Consider the following 15,594-nt stretch of genomic DNA (forward strand, 5'->3'; position numbering starts at 1 on the left):
AACCTGTTCCAGTGTGTCACCACCCTCCGTGTGAAAAACTTCCTCCTAATATCTAACCTAAACCTCCCCTGTCTCAGTTTAATACCATTCCCCCTTGTCCTATCGCTATCCACCCCTGTAAACAGCCATTCACCCTTCTGTTTATATATTCCTATTGCACGTTTGTCAACTTGGTCTTATAGCACTGTCTGTTCTTCTCAGGAAATGGTGTGACTGACGGAAACAGTTCAGATTTTCCTACTTATTATCAATTGTCACTTATAGTTTAGTTTTCTTTTCATAAAATCTTGTATATTTTCATTTTAACAAAAAAGGTGACTGGTTAAGGTTAGATTTTATGATGGTTCAGTATTTATCACTATCTTAAAAGCTTACAGAAATTTTCTTTCTGAAATAGAAAGAGAAATGACAAAGCTTGAATATTTTATTTTAAATGACCAGTAACTTCAATTTATTCAAAATATATTCTTTAAAATTAATATTCTAATATTAATCTAAGAGAAGAACAGCTAGGTATCAGAGCAAGGAGTTTGATAGAACAGCTTCACTTGAAGAGCGTTCTGAGCACTTCAGAAAAGTGATGATTCACAAAATAAAGCCCTAAATATTGATTAATGGAGATAAAAGTCTTGCAAACTAGATGGCAAAACAGATTACTCCGTGAGAATTTAAGTTTGATAGAAATATCTTAGAAGAATAAAACTAAAACATTTCTTCATATAATGAATATACTGGATTAAAAAATGTTTAGAAAGGCAAAGTCAAGCAGTTTACCCTATATGTGTCTCTGTAGTTCTGCCTTCACCACTGAACACACATCTAGCTGCAAGAATATCATCATAGCTAACATCAACAGGATGTTCCACTGGATAGAATGCCTGCAAGATAGAATGAGTCACCCTAATTAGTAAAAAGCATCCTATATTACGTCAGTACACACACAAAAACAGTACGTGTCCGAAAAGTAATTTCATTAATGTTTTTGCATGGTAAGTAATCACAGCAATGCTTGCCAGTATTCATGTCCAGTGGCACAATAACGTGCACCAGTGGAAACATGACGCAAATCTAAGGCATGTGATATTAGTTAAACTTCTTAGTTTTAAATAAAGACAATTAGAATTGAAAGTATAGTAAGTAAAAAAAAAAAAATCCAATAACCAACCTGTGGTACTTGTGGACTCTGTCTACCAATTAATGTCCACTGACCATTTCTCACTCTGTATCCACTCACTACTTTACCTGGAACACACAAATACATATGTGAACATTGTTTACTTCTAAAAAAGGATGCTGCAGGTTCCATATCATGCCATTAAATGATTGGTATACTTAATATTGCAATGAAATTCTTACCTAGTCTGTGTGTATGAACTCTGTAGGCAAAAAGGTGCATTGGAAATCTTTTGTAATGGCAAGCAATATCTGCATCAACCACTGTTAAAATATGGTAAAAAACACAAGAACATTAATTACCAAACAGAGAAAAGCTATACTACTAAACTTCATTGAGGGTAAAAGTAATTTCAAGAAGTGGGTAAGAGAGAATTTTAATTTAATTTATTGAGATTATTCAATCTAAGTTTCAGATAAAATCTACTGAATATGACTGTAAGTAGAAAATGTTCAGAAATTTGTTTTCACAATGTATTTTCTATGTTTTAACCTCTTAACCAACTAGAAACATAGGAATGAAAGTTTCAAAAGAGCAGCTTTATTTCATCTATTGAAATTGACCTTTTATGTAAATCTCAACTATGTAGCATAAATACAAATGCAGATGAAGTATCCAAATTTTATGGATTTGTGGGAAAGGGGAGAAAATAGGCAGGATTTTATCAGTAAAGAAGTGTTTAAAAGGACAACAAATCAAAGAAATACTTTTAAGAACCCCAGGAGCTCCATTGTTGCACAGATCATTGCTGTTTTGTGAAACACTCATCTACAACACTGATTGATTTCCTTTGCAAATGAAATGTGATAATTCATTTCATTACAGCAATTAACTCTTGCACCAGTATGGCTCTGATACATTTTCTTCCATGATCAGCAGAAAAAAAATAATCAGATACTGACACTACATGTCCCTTTGTAGAGCTACAACTTACCTTTCTCTCCAGGTGGTATTACAGTGTTCACAGACATCATTAGATACATTCCAGCAATCAAAGGCTGCCTGCAATGCAAAACCCAAGCTCTTTTAAACAAACCCTTTGTAAAACCAAATTAGAAGTGACACAATACACAATACTGTTTAACATCGCTAATTTCTAAGTGTTTACTTGTGAAACTGTGCTACAGAACCTGCTCTACAACACGTTCTCTTCCCTCCTATGTTACACATGTAACTACAGTTTTTAAAGCATCTTATACAAAATAACTAACGTAACGCATAAGATTATCTCCATAATTGCTATTCTTATCCCGAATTTCTCAATGTGAGCCTCTTAACTTGGATTAATTCTGCACTGACAGCAACATATCACCAAATCTCATGGAAGGAATAAAAGCTTTTGCCAGCAGATGATGCTTTGGAATTCTTAATATTTTAAGTTTGTCATATTTTTACTTCACACACTTCAAAAGAAATCTAAGCGATTTCAATGTCTTCTCTTCTGATAAAAAAAATTGCACTGGGTTCAGTATTTTTAATTAGACTTACTTTTGATGAGTCAGATGCAAAGTTACGCCAGAGCAGTCCTTGTGTTTATCTGTACAAATAATTAAATAGTTTAATCATTGCCAACTAAATTTATGTAAAAATACATACAGAAGTATGTAAAAAAAAAAAAAAAAAAAAAAAAAAGACACTAATCTGTGGTATAAAAAAATAACAACAGACAAAATAGGCTTTAGCTCTTCTATTTTTGGTAAATAACTCCAGTGGAAATATTACTCAACTTCGACCAAACCAGAATATCACTGTATTGCATTTATAGCAAAACCTATAACATATAGCTTTTCATCCTTCAGAGCTTTGCTAACTGCATTTCTTGTCACTAAAAATTGCAGATCTTTAAGAACTAGTTTTGGGGAGATGAAGCCATGCCATTTTTTGCAATAGCTAGAAAAACTATTTTGCTTTAGAAAAAATTGCATACTGACAAAAAATAGGGAAAAAAAAAAAAAGGAGTCCTGGGACTTTAATCTTTGTTCTGCAAGAAAGTGAAATTATGTCAACACAAAAAAATAGTGACAGTGAGAAAAGGGGTATAACTCTAAAGCCAGGAAACATATCCTTTCACCCTGTAAGTTCAGAAAAGAAAGAGATCGGAGTTGCTATGCATCTGCTGACAAGTAATAACTTGAGACATATTTTCCTCCTATCAATATGTAGGTAAGATTCAGAACTGAAAAACCAGTGTGTTTGAACAGAAGGAAGGATTGTGATGACAGTGGAACTATACACAACAAAATGAATCAGTAATTTTTTAAAAAACATTAGTCACAGCCTTTCATTATTAAATGATAACAAACACTTCCACATCTAAAAATCTGAATCAGTAATTAACAGCAACAACAACAAAAGGCAAACTTTCACTGGAATGGTAGCTCTCCCATCCGGAGTACACCAGTAGTCTAACTGAATGCTTGGAAAGAATACCTAATGAGCACTTTTTTGAGAACAACTGTGATGAAACAGATGGAAAGCAGCTGAAAATTCAAGTAGCAGTGCAGAAAGAGAACTGATTCAAAGCAGATGGAATTCGAGTGTCTTTCTTAAGCTACACATAATACTGCCTCAGATATAAAGACTTATGTACCTACGTTCTGTGTAAGAGATCTAGCATGGGTTTGATAAAGCCCTGACAACTGCAGCTCACCTACAATCACACACACAGCCAAGCCAGTCATTGTCACTTTGTTTTCATATTTCAGCTGATTTTATAAAATCTCCAACACTCTAAGGGAGTCTTTCAATAAAATAACATTCTTACCTATACCATTTTTGTGCTAACATGCAAGTTTGTAAAGAAACATACTATACACTGATAAAGAAATCTAAACTTCAAGATAAACACATTCTAAGATGGAATGTTTTACTTTACTTTTTAAAACAGTCAAGTCCTTCAGTAAACACATTCACCCGGCATGCCATCTGCCAGGTGGCAGAAAAGGAGATAGAGAAGACGACCAAGCTGTAGAAGGGGAAAGGACCAAATAGAAGACCAAGAGAGATCAGATAACATCAAATGACAAGAATTAAGATACAGTCAATACTGGGCTCAAACAATGCAACAGGTTACAAGCAGAAATTGATAGAATGTGATTACCTTTCTTTTGTAACAAGTTAAAACAAGTTATTATTGACACTAGGGAATATTTCTATATTCTTATGTGCTGGGAACTACAAAGGTAATCATATGATAGGTAAGAAACAATGTTAGACTTTGGTACAAGACATACAGGATGAAAGAAATTATATACATTGAGATTTTATGTATTTTTTTTAGTAAAACTTGAAATAAATCATAAATACTTTAACAACTGCACTGCTTATCTCTACAACTCATATCTGAAGTTTGGTACCTTCACAGATCTTAGGATGACTAGACTTATTTACATTTGAATCTGAATGCTAAACACATAGGCAGTAATAAAAGCAACAAATTTCTGACCTACTTTTCACTTGTAACTATCTGCTGTCAATAAGAAGTCAAAATAGCTTATTCATTTACAGTTTTTAGAAAAATAGAAAAAGTCAAAGTGAGCAATTATTTTTCTAAACAGCTTTTTACACATACCATGTCCTGCCACCCTTCCTCTCCATTACCTTCACTCAATCCATTTTTGGTTGCCACCTTGTTTTTTAATTACAGACATTATACAGAATGTTATCTTTTGATAGCAGAGTATAAAATGCCTTCCTAAATATTAATATTTAAATATGGATCATAGCTAAGGACAGAAGGAAAGTACAATTAGTTTAATTACTGGTTCAAGAAACGAAGAAATATCTCTTTTACAAATTGTTGTATATAACAGTTGATAAACTTTAGCTATGATATGATATTCCTCCCTCCCCCCCCAAAAAAAACTGATAGGAAGTAGAATTTTCTGCTAATTCCCAAATAATTACTATTTCAAGTCAAATATTTTATACTTCCAATTACCTACATGTCACAAAATTAAACTCTGAGCAGCACCTCTGAATTCCTAAGTCATTGAAAGTATAAGTTAACTGAGTATATTTCATCATTTCTGTTCCTTCAAATGTGTATATATTAATATACAAAGTGTAATATTCTTACATATTGGAAAGCTAAACTTATCAATAGACATCTCATTCCATGAAAAAAAAAAAAGCTTCCTTTAGGTAATTCCTTAAGTGTGTAAGAATCTCTGGAAAAAAAAAAAAAAAAAAAAAAAAAGATTTCTCTACTGGGTGTCTTTGAACATAAAAAAACCAAGGTTTAGGACACTTACATTGCTAGATTTAAATTACATTTTTGTACTACTGTAATTTTCACAGACAGAATCAAATATTTTCCACTCACAATAACAGTAAAAAATAGTTGATTTTTTTTTTTTTTTTTTTTAACTTAAGAATAAGTTTTTAGGCCATCACAGAAAAGAAAGTGAAAACTCTGAAACTGGAAAGAAAGTAGAGAAAATCCAGTCAAATTCTTTAACTACTGAAACAGTACACAAAGCTAGTACTGTCTTTTAAATTATATCATTATCAGTTCCTACTTTCTAAACATCCATATTTCTAGGGGTTTGTATGACATTGATTATATGGAGTCCTGCACAGAAGTGCACAGAAGACACACAAGTAATAAGGAAGAATGTCATGTTGAGGTGCTGGTTTTTATTTCAGGTGCCCATTTCTTTCATTTCTTTCTTTGAGAAAAGGGATTTTTTGACTATGAAATTTGACAACCAAGTCAATTTCCCCCAAAAAATTCTTAGCACATCCTCAACTAATGTGCAATAGGAGTTACTAATCTCATTTTTTTTTCATATACATCAATTGTACTTAAAAGAGAAAATGAACACTGAGAACTCTCACCGTCCCCAAGCAATAATGAAGACCAGGTTCTCAACTAACAAGTTTTCTTCAGAGGTTTGTAACTTTAATTATGCATGATTTTAGCAGGCAAGGAATCACAGGCTGTACATGTCCATGAAAATCAATTCTTTCAACTTCTGTCATGCACATTTACACACATCTTCCATTTAAATAGTTCCAGCATACTCAGCTCATTCATTCTACTTGTCTTCCCACATTAGCATTATTGCCATTATGCCACATTATGTTTTCATGTCACAGAAGAAACTTCAACCTCAGAAAAGTTATAAAGACAGTAGGACACTACTGAGTAGGACACTAAATTGCTCAAAGTTGGCAGCAAAGAGGTATACATAAGGGAGGCTGCATTGCATGAGGAAACTGTTAGCTACATCCTTTCTCCTCCATTCAAAACTAGGTAAGATCTCTGGATCATGTAGCACATTATCACAAAAGATTCAGAGGCTGTAGGCATAGCACAGGAACTGCAGGTGCAATGAATATTCCTCCCAGTTCTTTATGTCTTCTACAGCTTTAATTTCTGTTCAGAGCTTCTGGTTTATGGTTTCTCTGAAACAACTACTTTCTCCTACCAGTACTAAGAAATCAGACTCATTGGTAATGACACTATTAAAGATTTCTTTAAAATTTTCTTGCTATGCGCATTTTCAAAATGCCATAAATTTACCTTATCTTTGGTTATTATTCAGTTTACTTCCCCTTTACTGTCCAACGCTTGTTATCTCTTACACCATAACAATTTCCACATATTTGTTTAAATTCTACACAGTAAGGTATGACAGAACTGCTTCAAGAGTACGGAGATCCATATGTTTCTTTATTCCTTAATGCAACAGAAGCCCTAAGACAAAGATTTGACACAGCAAAAATAAGAATTTATGCTTCTCAAAGATGTCAGAATAACCTAGTTCAAGCTTAAGGAGCATATTAGAGCATAGAATTTTAAAAATTTTAAATAATCTTATTTCAAGAAGCTCAGATCAGACAGATAGGAGCACCCTCATTTTCATAAGCCCTAATCCTTATGGGAGACCTAACTATCCCACTATCTACTGGAGGGAGAACACAGCAGGGCATATGAAGTCCAGGAGGTCCCTGAAAAGCTTGGACTTTCTTGTTGAAGTGATAGAGGAACGAATGAAGAGAGATACTGGACCTCATTCTCGCCATTAGGAAGGGGCTTCTGAGGAATGTGAAGCTCAAGAGCAGTCTTTGCTACAGGAGCAGTGAAAAGAGACTGAGAACAGCCCTGCCGAGAAGGACTTGAGGGCTCCGGTAGACAAAAAAGCTGGACATGTGCCAGCAGCACGCACTTACAGCCTGGAAGCCCATCTGCCTCCTGACCTGCTTCAAAAGAGGAGTGACATCACGGAGAGGGAAGGGACTGTCACCCACTGCTCTGTCCTCGTGTGGCCCTATCTGGCTTACCAGGGAGGTGGTTGAGTCACCATCTCTGAATGTGTTAAAACCGTTTGGATGTGGAGCTCAGGGACATGATTTAGCGGAGCCTTGCTAGAGTTAGGGTACTTTGGTTATGTTGCAGTTGGATTTGAGAACATCTTTTCCAACCTGAGCAATTCTATGATCCCATCATATCCAGGTCTGAGGCCTTCAGCACAGGAATGATATGGAACAGCTGGAGCACATCCAGAGGAGGCCATGTAAATGATCAGGGGACTGGAGCACCTCTATGAAGAAAGGTTTTAAGAGCTAGGCCTGTTCAGACTGGAGAAGGCTTCAGGAGATCTCACTGTGGCTTTACACTATTTAAGATAGACTACAGAAGAGATGGGCAGGGATTCCCCACACCACGGATGGTATGAGGAATAGGAATATGGAATAACAGCTTTAACAGAAAGAAGGTAAACTCATATTAGATATGAAGAAGTGGAACAGGTTGCACAGAGAAGTCATGGAGCTCCCACTCCTGAAGGTATTCAATGCCATGTTGGGTTGGACTTTGGGCTCACAGCAAGGTGAGGAATAGATGATCTTTAAAACGGATGATCTTTAAAATCCCTCCCAGACCAAACCACTCTGTGACTACATTAATATTTCTATGTACATTAATGCAATCCAAACACTGACTGACAGTAAGTGCATTACCATGCTTGAAATGACTTTCACCTTTTTTGAAATATGAAACACTATTTCCACTATTTGCAACTTCACAATCCAAACACAGACACTGCAATTGATTGGCAAGTAATAAGTCATATTCTGCACCAGCTGTTCAATTAATGTTAAGCGTGTTCATGCGTATTTGTTCCAACTTTCTAAAATACAATTAGGAATCACATAGGGGCAAATAATTTTCTCCCTAAACACAGATTTATTTATCTACTTCATTAATTTAAGTCATTTGCTCTGTATCCTTCGAAGAAAATAAATCTGTTTACCAGATAGAAAGGAAGTCTCTGAAGAAGTGAAATTAATACATTAACTTTATTACAAATATGACTGCAGATCTCTATCTTTGTGAGTGGTACAAGCAGAGAAATTTTTTTGTGCAGATAATGTAAATATTCTTAATGAACTGAAATGCTATAATTAATATAACTTACAGAACGAAGTTCCAGAATACATACCTCTAAATGCACTGATATCACCATAGTGTACCTGCAGTACAAAAAATTTGCTCCCTGTTTCTCCTCCAACCCTGAATCCAACACCTATGGGTAGGAAAACAAGGCTTTCAGAAACAATAAAATGTAATTTAGTTCACCAAGGCTGAACATATCTACCACAAATACAGATCTATCAAATACAAATCACTGAAACTGCCTAGAGAGAAAGGGTATATAATTTTACTGAGATAAACGAAGCGTAACACTCAGGAAAACTACTGTCATGACACACTTTCCCAGATTAAAAATGTAAGAACAAAATTTAGTTATTAATGATCAGATACCTATTTCAAGCCAAGAATTCTCTAAACACAAAATTCCGATCACAGATTTCAGGTATATATTACACACATAATATAATTGATAAAGTAATAATTAAAAATAAATAAATAAATAAATAATCAGATTTTCGTCATCCCTGCAGAATTTGGAATAATTTTCCTCTCATCTTCCAGTCTCTCCTACTACCTGTGAAGAACACAAACTGAGTAATGCTGACTAACTGAAAACACACTGTAAAATAAGGTAAGAAACAGTAATTAAAAAAGATCAGCGATGAACTACTTTAAGACAACAATTAACATTGTATGCTGAAAATGTCTTGTGGAACTCATGAAGCTATTTTACTTGCTAATGGAAGCAACAACGGGCAGAGAAGAAAATAGAGGGATCTGAAATAATTTGCAATAATGAAATTGCAAAAGATCACCACCATCACAAAAGGGAATTCTCTAAACTGGTTATACAACGAATGCTCTAGAAAAGCAGCACCAGAAGCAATTTCAACTTCTACAGACATTGAATCCCAGTAGATTAAAACTGCTCATGGCAGGAGCCAATTTATAAAAGGGACTGCAGTTTCCCTGTTGAGAAGCATGATATTGTTATGATAAAAAAACAATACCTTGTATTTATGGGCAGCTTAGAGGCAGAAAAATTATTACAAGCTGAGGTTTAACAGCAGAGCAAACAACAGACTTCCACAGAATCCTCTAAGCAACAATTTTTTTTAATTGACATTCTGATAACCAAATCAACTAACATTTATGGCAATAAGCATGAAAATTGTATTTCAAATAAACCCCTTGATGACAGTATGTATGTATTGTTCATGGTTAATAAAAAGAGGCAGTAAAAGAGAAAAAGAATCTCAATTTCAAGGTTATACTTATATAGACAGATACAACTTCTACGCATCTTATTTGTAGCCTACAAGATTTTGATTGTAAATCAGCAAAATGGACTCATACTTTCAAAAGAGTACATAAGCACGTTGCTCATCTTCATGAAATACCAAGAAACTAAAACCAAGTGAAATTATCCACTATACTTAACACACACACAAAAAAAATTATTTAGATTCAATTTGTCTATACTTTCCTAACACAGAAATATTTCAACTCAATTTCAGAGAGATAGCATTAACTGTTCCACTAAAAAATACATTCAATGTATACATTCCAAAAAGACACAGTAGGAAATATGAGATTAATGTTACTTAGAAATAAAGCACTAACTGTTACTTTTTTTCTCCCATCTGAAGACCATAATGATATAGCAAAAAGGACAACAAAAAAAGAAACCACAAGTGTGTTAGCTAGCACAACATATTCCCAGTTTATGAAATTTAGGTTCATACTCGTTCCATTAACTAAACATGATTTCACACAAGTTTCCTAGATATGCCCATTGCTCATCTCCACATCCTCTCCTCTGCCCCTGTACACAAGGACCTCATATAAACGTACGATACCTTTGGGTAGCCTGGTAGGTGGAGCATTTCTTGCCCAGGCATACAAAATATTTGATTTGTCTTTGCAGATTCCTTCATCACAGTCCCTAAAATTATCAGCAAAGAAAAAAAAAGGAAATGTTTTTAATTTTGAAATCTGAAATCAACAGGTAAATTATATGGAAAATTACAATTTTAATCTCACAGAATCACAGAAAGGTTTAGGTTGGAATGGGCCTTAAAGTCCACCCAGTTCCAACCCCTGGGATGGGCAAGGCTGCCCCCCACCGGCTCAGCTGCCCAGGACCCAATCCAACCTTGAGCACCTCCACGGATAGGGCACCACAGCTTCTCTGGGCAGCTGTGCCAGGGCCTCACCGCCCTAAGATGCATGAAGATGCTTTTGGACATAATTTGATTCGACATGTTTCTTTTAATGTAGATTACTTTCCCAGCAATCCTTACATCACCCATCTTTTTCACTCTTTTCTTCCCTCAGCTTTAAGATAACATAGACACGATTATTTTAAATAAAAAATGATATTCAGAATTCATCTAAAGATCACTGGAAATTAAAAGCATGCAAAAAGACTGCTTAAGAAGCAATAAGTAGATGAACTCATACTCTTTCCTGCAGTTAATGCCAGCACAGCGCTGTAAATTTTAAGTTTACAGTACACTTTCCCAGTTTGTTTGTTTGTTTTTTTTAAGTAGAAAATTATAAAAAAGAGAAGTTCATGTCAAGCTACCTATCATGAAATCCTTGAAAGAATTATGATTTGATGCTAGCCTCTGTGGCCAAAATGTTGCAACACTGTCTTCCTTAGTCAGAACACCTACATCAGCCAATGCCACTGAGCAGCAACACAAGCGAAATAGCTCCTCTTGTCTGAGTGATTTCCTTGTTTGTTTTAAAGGTATCTACTATTTGTAGGGATATTTTGTTATCAGAAATCAACAGACAAAACAGATGAAGAAAATGTGCTCAGAAAGCAGCCTGCAATAAAACCGACTCACAGAATGGTTTGTGTTGAAGGGGTCTTACGAATCATCTAGTTCCAAACCCCTGCCATGGGCAAGGACACTTGATTCAGGCCAAGGACCTTGCATTTGGCATTCTTGAACTTGCTGGGGTTCACTCAGGCTCTCCTCTCAAGCCTATTAAGGTCCCCCTGGAAGACAACTTCTCCCCTCAGCAGGATGTCAGCCTCACCACAGCTTGGTACCATTTGCGAACTGCACTCAATCATACTGCCCATGTTACTAAGATGTTCAATGGCATACTTCCAATACCAACCCAAAGGAACAATACTGTCAACCACGTGGACGCTGAGCTGTTGACTATAACTGAGTGTAGCTATCCAGAAATTTTTTTAACCAGCTAGTGGCCCATCTGACAAAGCTGTCTTCAATTTACAAACAAGAATGTCCTGCACTTCTCACAAAGTCCAAGTGGTTGACAATACTGCTCTTCCCTTATCCACTAACGCTGTAACCCCTTACTCACTGCAATCATCAAATTCACTAAACACCATACTCATCAGGCACAATTCACTCTCAGTGAAGTCATACTGGCTGCCACCAGTCACCTCTGTTTTCCTTGTGCACATGGAAGGCACAGCTTTCTCTGTTTACCACTGCTGGTAAAACAAAAACCGGGAAAAATAAAGTTTCACACACAGTGCAAAAAGAATAAAGACAAAAAACAAGGGCTTTTAGCAGATGCAGGCTCTGTGACTTCTTTGTTGAGGATGCCTCTCAGATGAGGATTCATCCTGGTCTGCTCTCCTCCAGAGATAACTAGTTCTAGATGTATATAGGAAAAAGCAGCAAAGCAGCTCAGCTGGACATTATGAGTTTCTATCAATCCCAAAAGCCTTAACGCAGCAAAGTGTTACTATTTCCTTCTGACAGAAAGCACTGCTATGATCACTAGACTACCTGTCGCCTTTGTTTCGGCGACCCTGATTGAAGTCTCCTTGTGAAAGTGTTCCGACAGCCCAGGTCAGTTTCGCACGCTTCTCATGACACCAATATGGTGAGTGGCAAAATGGCCTTAATTGCAAGGAGCACACCCTTCTTAAAACTTTCCCCATGCCTTAGGGCTACTACCCTTGTCTCTGACCAATGGACATGTGGCATGTCCTGTTTCCTCCTTATTTGGTCTAACCTGTACTTCTCTCTTATCTTCAGGTCATTTGTTGCCATGGTTTCCCAAGGGCCGAGGGGCCCCTGTCGACCCTGGCGACTGCCCCAGACCATTCAGTTAACTACATTTCCCCCTCCCTAAGCACAGGCCAATCTACTATAACCTGAGAGGACCCTAATCGCGTACACCCCGAAATCCCCGCATTACGCCTATACATGCCATTGTCCTCTCAGTTCAGTGTTGCCCCGTTACATCAGAATGCGCCAAATAATCCTACCCTAATAACCCTATAACCTATTAATCTAATAATCCTAATGTCTTAAGCGTGAGTTCTACCTAAAGCCATATACTGCTGATTCGTTTGTCTTAGCACACACTATACTTATATATGTAATATACCTATATATCTATATAACTAATATAATATGACTATAAGTGTAAAGCATATTAATGTTAGACCTAATACAACTATAACTGAATACAGAATAGAGTTAAACATAGTTAAACATCCGTTACAATACGTATGTGAACCCTGTTACAATCTTTCGAGAAGCCTATGGTATTTCAAGTGTTGATTGTTTAAACGTTATTGTAGACAGTTGATGAAGCAAGATACACAAATTAGACGCAGGTTTCACACCACTGAGCAGGGGGAGGTCCTATCCCATCACATCCCGAGTACTCGCCTTCTTCGCCTGCCACAAAATCTCTCCCATGCTCAGTGAAATCCTGCTCTGTTATATCGCAAAGCGCCTGATAGTTCTACCCTAACAGTCTAGAATAATGCTAAACATGACACAACTACAACCAGATGCAGTATAGAGTTAAATATCCCTGTCGCTGTGGGGGACCATCCAAGAAGTACTTCCCACCAGTGGTGTTCTCCGTCCTTCTTTACTCTCTCTAGGACACGATGTATCTCTTCTGTGTCATGGTGAATGGTGATCAAGGTTTTCTGTCCATTGTCTCTGATGCGTTTCAGCAACTGGTGCAGGTCATCATGTTGCAAAAGCTTCCTTACCAAGTTCCTTCCTTGGTAAGCCAAAGCGAGATTCATCCCACTTGGAGTAGGTGATAGGTCTTTAATCACTGCGTAATTATCCTGCAAGAACTGATGTGATGTCGCCGACACTTAATAATTAAAGCCACATCCTACAATACTAGTAAGGTTATAGACAGAGAGATTAGAGATTAGAGTGATTGCTGATAGCTCTAGTGGCACTATCTGTGCCCAATACATACCAACATTGTCTCAGGTACCTGTTGGAATGTACCTCAAGAATAACAAACGTCTGTTTAATATCAAGGCAGATATCTCAAGCCTTGAGAGCATTGCTCTCACAAACCAACCGTATGAAATTGCTTGTTCTCCAGGCCTCAATCTGGCCACCTGTCCATGAAGGGAACCCATTCTGATGCCCACAGTGCATACTGCACTGGCTTAAGCACCATGCACATCAGATTTGTTACATGCTGAAAGAGAAGGCCTAATGCTGTCAGGACTTCTAATGCATTTAAAGTGAGGAGTGATTTCAATTCCTGTTTCTCTGCACAATCTATCAGGTGTGTGATGCCTTTCGGATCAAGGAGTACCCTTTCTGGGTCTCTGTTATCATTCCCTACTATCGGGAAGGTCTCTAGTGCTCTTCCTTCCTTTATCAGGCTAGATCTAAACTTCCCACAATCTGTTAGTGCATCACTCTTAACTCCCAAATGTGAATTCACCTCTCTCCTTTTGCTATCCTTTTCAGACACAGCTGGAAGCTGCGGGCTCCGCACCACTCCCACTGTGCCCATCTCCCTTTGATCATGCACTGACTGTTGTAGAGGCTTCTGATTGGTTGCATGCGCACTCAATCTTGTAAAAGGATATGTGGGTCGAGTCAATGGGTCTGAACACTGTGGCAAAGAGTGGGTCTGGAGACTATCGTTATTTCTTTCTCTGTCGGGTGCAGCCTGAGCAGAGGGCGCCAGCTGGATGCCACCTACACCTTCAGGTGCAGTCAGGGTGGACAGTGCCGGCCATACACTATCATCTGAGCACCTGTAAGTTACATCGCTTCCCTTTCTCTCTGCTGCTTTTTCTTCTACCACCTCCTTAACTTTTGACCAATCCGTACCCAAGCCGTGCCCGCAGTTCCCACCCCCCTGGGTGTTACTGCATTCCACCTCCTGAGAGGAGACAGCAAGTGTCCCATCCCCGCTCACTTCTCCCCCTGCCCCCGCAGGGGGCAGATTACACGGAGACAGCGGTTGTTGTTGTGGATACAGCGGAGGGGTTTCAACGACCTTGCATTCCTGCACTTTAGCCGTTTTGCAAGATAAAAGCGCAGACAGTTGAACGCCTTCTTCTACTTGTTCATGAGATGCTGAAGCCGAGGGGAGGGTGAAGTGGGATGCCGAAGGTGCGGATGAGATGTTAGTCGCTATAGCTGAGGGCATATTTACGGTGTTCTCTTCCTCAGGGGACCTGCAAGAAAGTGCGCTCCCCGCACACGTAAGCATGACCCTGCCCAAGGGGCGCTCTCCCATTCTCATGGTTAACGCCACTGTGGGTGAGGGGCTCACTGAGGTACGGGACCCCGACCTTGGGTAGGCAGAGCCGCATTGTCTGGCCCATCTGGTGTTCTGGGGGAGGGGCCCTGGGCCTAAGGCACCCTCCCATCCTCGTTTCCCTGCGGCACTATGACAAACTTCCGACATTGGCGCGCGGCGTGCCCTGATCTCCCGCAGGCTTGGCAAGTCTGGTCTGGCCCTGCTTCCCCTTTCTGTCTCCCAGGGGCTCGGCATTGGGCTCTGAAGTGACCAAAGTGTCCGCACTTAAAACACGGTCCCCTACTCTGATCCTCTCTCATGGCCATCGCCGCTACTAACGCTGCTGCTAATCCCTCATTGGTGAGGGGTGTTGTTCTCTGTTTCTCCAGTACATACCTAATGATATCTCCTGGAGTATTGAGGTCGTCGGGAGCGGCTCGAATAAGATCCTTAACATTTTTGTGTGATTTCTGTTTAAGACAATCCATGATTACTGCATTATGGGCAATCTTTGGCA

General features: G+C 38.1%; 1 protein-coding gene across 1 annotated transcript in view; it reads right to left on the reverse strand.

The window, feature by feature from the left end:
• The window catches only part of PAM (peptidylglycine alpha-amidating monooxygenase), a gene marked incomplete at both ends in the record, with an annotated part of 75,743 nt that overhangs the window by 42,031 nt on the left and 18,118 nt on the right, over positions 1-15,594 (reverse strand). The window contains 7 exons of the mRNA XM_079548911.1: positions 775-878; positions 1,166-1,242; positions 1,357-1,437; positions 2,109-2,176; positions 2,663-2,711; positions 8,623-8,706; positions 10,415-10,500. Of these exons, the coding sequence (XP_079405037.1) occupies positions 775-878; positions 1,166-1,242; positions 1,357-1,437; positions 2,109-2,176; positions 2,663-2,711; positions 8,623-8,706; positions 10,415-10,500 (549 nt within the window). The remainder of the gene's footprint in view (positions 1-774; positions 879-1,165; positions 1,243-1,356; positions 1,438-2,108; positions 2,177-2,662; positions 2,712-8,622; positions 8,707-10,414; positions 10,501-15,594) is intronic.

This window comes from Tetrao urogallus (assembly GCF_951394365.1).
Source record: "Tetrao urogallus genome assembly, chromosome: Z".
NCBI lineage: Eukaryota > Metazoa > Chordata > Aves > Galliformes > Phasianidae > Tetrao > Tetrao urogallus.